At 46.8% G+C, this 7,479-nt stretch overlaps 1 protein-coding gene across 1 annotated transcript; it reads right to left on the bottom strand.

Annotated features, from left to right (window-relative positions):
• Window positions 1-2,244: 2,244 nt before the first annotated feature.
• Window positions 2,245-4,531, bottom strand: RPS26 (ribosomal protein S26). Its single transcript, XM_003906564.2, has 4 exons — window positions 4,222-4,531; window positions 3,796-3,973; window positions 2,934-3,064; window positions 2,245-2,348 (listed from the first exon to the last, which is right to left on the bottom strand). Exons 1-4 carry the CDS (start codon window positions 4,222-4,224, stop codon window positions 2,313-2,315), a joined length of 348 nt encoding a protein of 115 aa, XP_003906613.2. The 5' UTR covers window positions 4,225-4,531; the 3' UTR covers window positions 2,245-2,312.
• Between the last annotated feature and the right edge of the window lie 2,948 nt (window positions 4,532-7,479).

Here is a 7,479-nt window from a genome sequence, read left to right as displayed (position 1 = left end):
AAGGATGTAGATTATCGCCTACATTCAGTGCTCTTCCAGACTCAGGATTTGCCACAGCTATTTCAGTACATACACTGGTATATTGAGTCAAGTCAGGTTAGCAGTTCCTGTCTGGGATTTCTGTGGGGGAGTGCATTCCAATTAACAGGACAACCTGCACATTCTGAAATACTCTACCCCTTTCTTAGGCTGGGCACGGTGGCTCACACCTATAATCCCAGCACTTTGGGAAGCTGAGGCGGGTGGATCATTTGAGGTCAGGAGTTTGAGACCAGCTTGGCCAACATAGTGAAACCCCATCTCTACCAAAAAAAAAAAAAAAAAAACTAGCTGGCGCACGCTTGTAATCCCAGCTGTTTGGGAGGTTGAGGCAAAACTGCTTGAAACGGGGGAACAGTGCAGGTGACACCCAAATGTCTAAAATCTCCAAGCTATATAGGTGTTACCTTTCACTGGCAAAGTCAGTAACAACAATTCACTCCTAAAGAGATTTTTTTCCTGAATTCTAGAACAAATAAAACTATTGTCACACAAAAATAAGGTAGTGGCTGGGCGCGGTGGCTCACACCTGTAATCCCAGCACTTTGGGAGGCCGAGGCGGGCAGATGATGAGGTCAGGAGTTCAAGATCAGCCTGACCAACATGACGAAACCCCATTTCTACTAAAAACACAAAACTTCGCCGGGCTTGGTGACGCGCGCCTGTAATCGCAGCTACTCAGGAGGCTGAGGCAGGAGAATCACTTGAACCAGGGAGGCAGAAGTTGCAGTGAGCCGAGATCATGCCACTGCACTCTAGCCTGGGTGACAGAGACTCCGTCTCAAAAAAATAAAATAAAATAAAAAATAAATAAGGTAGAGCCTTTCTCTATACTTTCCAGGATGTCTCATGTTTCTAGAAATGCCTTTAGTAGGCTGGGTGTGGTGGCTCATGCCTGTAATCTCAGCACTTTGGGAGGCCAAGATGGGCAGATCACAGGGAGATCGAGACCATCCTAACACAGTGAAACCCCGTCTCTACTAAAAACACAAAAAATAAGCCAAGCATGGTGGCAGGCGCCTGCAGTCCCAGCTATTCGGGAGGCTGAGGTAGGAGAATGGTGTGAACTTGGGAAGCAGAGTTTGCAGTGAGCCAAGATTGCACCACTGCACTCCAGCCTGGGCAACAGAGCGAAATACCGTCTTAAAAAAAAAAAAAGGCCGGGCGCGGTGGCTCACACCTGTAAATCCAGCACTTTGGGAGGCCGAGACGGGTGGATCATGAGGTCAGGAGATCGAGACCATCCTGGCTAACACGGTGAAACCCCGTCTCTACTAAAAATACATTTAAAAAATTAGCCGGGCGCGGTAGCGGGCACCTGTAGTCCCAGCTACACGGGAGGCCCAGGCAGGAGAATGGGGTAAACCTGGGAGGCGGAGTTTGCAGTGAGCTGAGATCCAGCCACTGTACTCCAGCCTGGGCTACAGAGCAAGACTCTGTCTCAAAAAAAAAAAAAGAAAAGGAAAAAAAGAAATACCTTTAGTGTCTTTTCCAAGGTAGGAAAGATGAGCATCTGGACATTAATCCTTTTATGCTCTGAAGCTATCCAAGTCATATACCTATTATTCAACTCGCCCCCCTTCCAGGGGTATAAACACCTCACTTTAAGTCACTTCTCAATGTGCTCCTCACTCAACTAATAGCTTTTCCTCATTCTCCTAATGTTTATCCATTTTTAGGATGTCAACTTAAACTTGATGCGGTTAAATCTAAAATTCACAAAATAAATCTCCCTTTATTTTACACAGCTATGCAAATTGAGGTCAAGGATATGATCACACACAATTTAAGGTTTAAATTTACATAAATAGCTGGGTGAGGTTGGCTCAAGCCTATAATCCCAGCACTTTGGGAGGCCAAGGCAGGTGGATTAACTGAGGTCAGAAGTTCAAGATCAGCCTGGCCAACATAGTGAAACCGTCTCTACCAAAAATACAAAGATTAGCCGGGCGTGGTGGCAGACGCCTGTAATCCCAGCTACTCAGGAAGCTGAGACAGGAGAATCACTTGAACCCGGGAGGCGGAGGCTGCAGTGAGCTGAGATCGCGCCACTGCACTTCAGCCTGGGCGACACACTGTCTCAAAAAAAAAAAAAAACTCAAATAAACTTTCCTCCCCATCAAAGTAGTACGTGTCACATCACACCTGGTCCAACACACACAAAACCCCCACCCTATCTGGCACAGATACACTTAATATGCGATATTAAGTACAATTTCCATTTTATTTTTCTCCAGAGAATAGTCTGTCTCAGTCTTTAAGGACTCAGCTCCTTACATGGGCTTTGGTGGGGGACGTGGGGCAGCACCCTGAAAGACAAAGAAACAAAACAGTAAATTAAAACCCATGGATTCAAGATTCCCTTCCCCGAAAGAACTTGATCACCATCCTCTCACTAACAATGTATTCAAGCTACAAATGCATGGGAAGCTGGTAGAGGTGGAGGGAGAACAATAGTCTGCCGTGTCTCTAAGCATGTTCAGGTGTGGGTCTCACCTGCCTTACAGCTTAACCTGAGGCAGAGACCTTAATCTTATATCCCCTGCACCACAGGAGGATGCAACTTTTTTTTATTTAAGAGATAAGGTCTCACTTTTGCCCTGGCTGGAGTGCAAGTGGTATAATCGTAGCTCACTGCAACCTCAAACTCCTGGGCTCAAGTGACCCTCCTGCCTCAGCCTCTCGAGCAGCCGGGACTATAGGTTCGCACTGTCATGCTTGGTTTCCTTCTAAGTATTTTTTGAAAACATGGGGTCTTGAACTGTTGGTTTCTAGCAATCCTCTTGCCCCAGCCTCCCAAAGTGTGAGGTTATAAGCATAGGACACCGTGACCCGGCAGAGTGAAATTTTTTAAACCAACACTCCCCTGGCTTCCATTCTTTTTAAATACTCACCGCAGGTCTAAATCGGGGAGGGGGTGTTCGGTCCTTGCGGGCTTCACGAGATCGATTTCTGACTACTTTGCTGTGAATTGCACAACTCACACAGTAATGCAGCTTCACATACAGCTTGGGAAGCACATAGGCTAAGGAATAGAAAATAGAGTTATACTAGTATTATACACCTACCTTGCTTTTTTGTTACATGATCTTACATGTTTACGTCAATTAAAACTAAACCTATTTAAATGCCTGTCCCGCACATAAAAGCACCCCCAAAGCCCCTGTTCTTGAGCACATGTACCTGAGCACATGTGTTCATCTTGACACTACAAAGACCAGACTGACACTCTAGATGCAATAAACCAATAATCCAGTTCCTTCTACAGCTACACCCGCCCTAATGCCTACCCTGAACCTTGCTCTTTCTATAAAAATAACTTAAGGAAAAGAAACAAAGCGACGTTCTTATGGCTCCAAACATTATCCTTTCACACCAAACTAGACTGCCTCCATTCTCGAAACGTTGAAGACACTCTTCCTCACCTGTACATTTTCACAAGTACTCAAATAATCATAATATAAGAATTGTCAAATTTACCAAGTTTCCAGTTTTTGGAATCTCATAACCGAAACAGACAAACGTTTACCTCAGAGTAAAGGCTGTGCACTCTATCACAAAAACTAACCTTCTGCCCAGAAAAGAATCAAAACAACAAACATGAGTACATAATATTCTTTTCTACCAGCAACAACCTTACATACGTGGAAAGTGCCTGAGAGGCTCCAACGAACAGAGCCTGCAGAAGGGCGAGGTTGGGTGAAGGCTTTTAAGGTACTGGGATCCTCAAGCAGTTCTAGCCGGTGATCCACTCACCATCAAAGACGCTCGCTTCAGAAATGTCCCTGACCGCTGCGGCCTCCACTATGTTTCGAATGACGAATTTCTTAATGGCCTTGTCCTTGGGCACGCATCGGGCACAGTTAGTGCAGCGAATAGGCTGCACATGGCCGCGGCCCTTTTTGGCACGACCGTTGTTCCTTCTTTTCTTTGTCTGCATCAGGACGGAAAACCTGTTAGGAAGGCGGCGCAACTTACCCAGCCTCAGCCCCTTTCCGGCCACAGGCCGCACCGGGAGCCTACAAGAAGGCGCCGCTCGGATCTCCTGTTTCTCCACAAATCCCGCCAAGCCTCAGAGCAAATGTACACTGTCCACCCCTCAGCTGTGTTCCAGGATCTCAAATCCCCACAATCCCAGGGTCCGCACCCGAACCACCATCCTCACCACGCAACACGACTCACCATTTCGGACGTACGGACCGAAGAAAGGAGGCGGTGCCTGGCAGAGCCCTCTTATATAGCATGAGATCCCTACGCGCACACCGGGAGAATCCTTAGGAGACGGGCGTCAAGAATAGCAACTCACTTTACTCAAATATTCCCTTATATTCAGCATTTGTGCTGAAATCTAGGGTGAAAATGCGTTCCTAGTGTTTATTTATCTGTGGAACAATGTGCACATGGGACTATTTAGCCGGCTGGCGGAAGAAAATCGAGGTTATGTGTCTCCCAGCAAGCCTTGCGCCGCGCCGCACCGGACGCAATGCTGGACGACGCAGTTTTCCGGTTTACGCGATGGTAGGCGTGGAAGTTGCCCGACGCTGGACCACAAGGCGCAGTCCTTATTAGAGGCCAGAGAGGGAGAGATGCTTGGTGGGAATTGTAGTGCGAAGCCAAGAGGCGCCTCTGGCCCCAAGTCCTTAGACCGAAGGCGGCGCTGCGCCACCGGGGGACGCCCTGGGCTTATTTCTCTGACAGTCCTGCTACTAGGTAGGTGTAGGATTACGAAGAGGAAGGCCTGAGAGGAAACAAGCATTTTGTGAATCCCTCCTTCCAATATGGAGAAAACCCCACAATGAAGTGCATTGAGGCTGGGGCTATTTCTCATTCATTTTTTAATCTCTGGACCCTGTTGGCACAGTGCCTGGCACTGTGGTAAGCGCCTTTATAAATATTAACTCATTTAACTTTGAGCAAGCTTGTAGGCAGGTACTATTATTATCCTTACTTTAAAAGTTGAAGAATTTAGCCGGGCATGGTGGTGGGCACCTGTAATTCCAGGTACTCAGGAGGCTGAGACAGGAGAATCGAACCTGGGAGGCGGAGGTTCCAGTGAGCCTCTGCACTCCAGCCTGTGTAACAAGATCGAAACTCTGTCTCAAAAATAAATAAATCAATTTTTAAAAAAAGATTGAAGAATTGAGGTGCAGTAGGTATTCTGGCTCCGCTGTACTATGCTGTATGTCACCTAACAAGTGGGTGGAGGAAATAGCCTGGACTAATGACTTAAACGTTTTTCAACACGAATACATTTTACACTGGTACCCGGTACACACAAACATGATTACATGCACATGCAGAACTGAAACACAAGCTTCATGAAACGATACTTACCCTTGTCATAGGTGTGCTTGTATGTTCTATTCTCTATTTTATATTTTTCTGTTCTCTATTTTATTTTAATAAATGCTGATCAAAAACCATGAAAGTTATTTCACCACTGATTAGTGAGTCTGACCCCTAAGTGAAAGATTCTTGTGTATAAACTCCATTTACCTCTGGAGAGCCATCAGAAAGACTTAAGCCTTAGGCTGGGTGCAGTGGCTTACGCCTGTAATCCCAACACTTTGGGAGGCCAAGGCGGGCAGATCACCTGAGGTCAGGAGTTTGAGACCAGCTGGCCAACATGGTGAAATCCCATCTGTATTAAAAATACAAAAATTAGGCCTGGTGGCACACACCTGTAATCCCAGCTACTCGGGAGACTGAGACAAGAGAATTGGTTGCACCTGGGAGGCGGAAGTTGCAGTGAGCCGAGATTGGGCTACTGTGCTACAGCCTGGGCAACAGAGCAGAACTCTGTCTCAAAAAAAAGAAAAAAAGAAAGCTTCAGCCTTGAGCAGGAATGGCTGTCCACAGACAGCCAACCACCCAGTTGTCTCCAAAGCTGAAGACACTAGGGTGGCAAGGGGGCCTCCTAGCATTGAGACCCAAGATGGTACAGATGGAAACCATTGTTCGTTCATGACTCACTCTAGAGTCTGAACACACCAGATTCACCTTCCCTCCAGCAACCCATCAGGCATCATGGTTTCTTTTAACCTTTAACCCACTTTTTGGTGCTAAAATCTGTTTTCTTACTTTCTTTTTCCTTTTTTTTTTTTTTTGAGACAGACTCTTGCTCTGTTACCCAGGCTGGAGTGCAGTGGCGCCATCTCAGCTCACAGCAACCTCTGCCTCCTGGGTTCAAGCGATTCTCCTGCCTCAGCCTCCCAAGTAGGTGGGACTACAGGTGTGTACCACCATGCCCAGCTAATTTTTATATTTTTAGTAGAGACAGGGTTTCACCATGTTGGCCAGGATGGTCTCGATCTCTTGACCTCATGATCCATCCACCTCAACCTCCCATAGTGCTGGGATTATATGTGTGAGCCGCTGCACCCGGCCCCAGCTAATTTTTGTATTTTTAGTAGAGACAGGGTTTTGCCATGTTGCCCAGGCTGGTCTCGAACTCTTGAGCTCAGGATATCCACCTGATTCGGCCTCCCAAAGTGCCAGGATTACAGGTGTGAGCCATTGTGCTCAGCCTTTTTTTTTTTTTTTTTTTTGAGATGGAGTCTTGCTCTGTCGCCCAGGCTGGAGTGCAGTGGCTTGATCTCAGCTCACTGCAACTCCGCCTCCTGGGTTCAAGTGATTCTCCTGCCTCAGCCTCCCAAGTAGCTGGCACTACAGGCATGCGCCACCATGCTCGGCTAATGTTTTGTATTTTAGTAGAGATGGGGTTTCACCATGTTGGCCAGATAGTCTTGATCTCCTGACCTCGTGATCTGCCTGCCTTGGCCTCACAGAGTGCTGGGATTACAGGCGTGAGCCACCGTGCCCAGCCCTTTTTTTTCTTTTTTAAGATGGGTCTGGAGGCTGCAGTGGCATGATCACACTTCAGTGCAGGCTCGACCTCCTGGGCTGAAGTGATCCTGCCGTCTCAGCCTTCCGAGTAGCTGGGACTACAGGCATGTACCACAATGCCTAGCTAATTTTAAAATTTCTTGTAGAGATGGTGTTGCCCAGTGTTGCTGAGGCTGTTCTCAAACTCCTAGGCTCAAGTGATCTTCCCAAGTAGCTGGGATGACAGGTGTGCTCCACCACTCCCAGCTTTCCTGTCTGTTTTGACTTTGAATTTGCCAGTTTCAATGGGACATGGAAAATAATAGACTCTAGATAGGAGTGTCTCTAGATTTTCACTTCACTGTAATCTCATGGAAAACAAGGCAGACATTACTATATGGAATAGCAATGAGGTAGATGGAAGAGAACAGAAAAAGTTCAGAGTAAAGGGAACAGAAAATAGTTACTATTTAAGACAGAAACAAATTGATGTTCCTACTTTGGATTTTTCTAGCTTAGGGGTTTCACTGGCTGCATTTCCTGGTGTAAAGGGATGAGCACATGCTTTGGAGTCACACACCCCTGGGTTCAAATTCTGGTTCTGTCACTTACTGG

The sequence above is a fragment of the Papio anubis genome, chromosome 9 (genome assembly GCF_008728515.1).
Source record: "Papio anubis isolate 15944 chromosome 9, Panubis1.0, whole genome shotgun sequence".
Classification (NCBI taxonomy): domain Eukaryota; kingdom Metazoa; phylum Chordata; class Mammalia; order Primates; family Cercopithecidae; genus Papio; species Papio anubis.
The sequence above is the reverse complement of the archived record's forward strand: the minus strand, read 5'-3'. Positions and strand labels throughout refer to the sequence as shown.

Coding starts and splice junctions, on each gene's coding strand:
- RPS26 (XM_003906564.2), bottom strand. Junction 3,065..3,795: donor TGAAGCGAGCGTCTTTGATG/GTGAGTGGATCA, acceptor TCTATTCCTTAG/CCTATGTGCTTCCCAAGCTG. Junction 2,349..2,933: donor CTCCCCGATTTAGACCTGCG/GTGAGTATTTAA, acceptor TTTGTCTTTCAG/GGTGCTGCCCCACGTCCCCC.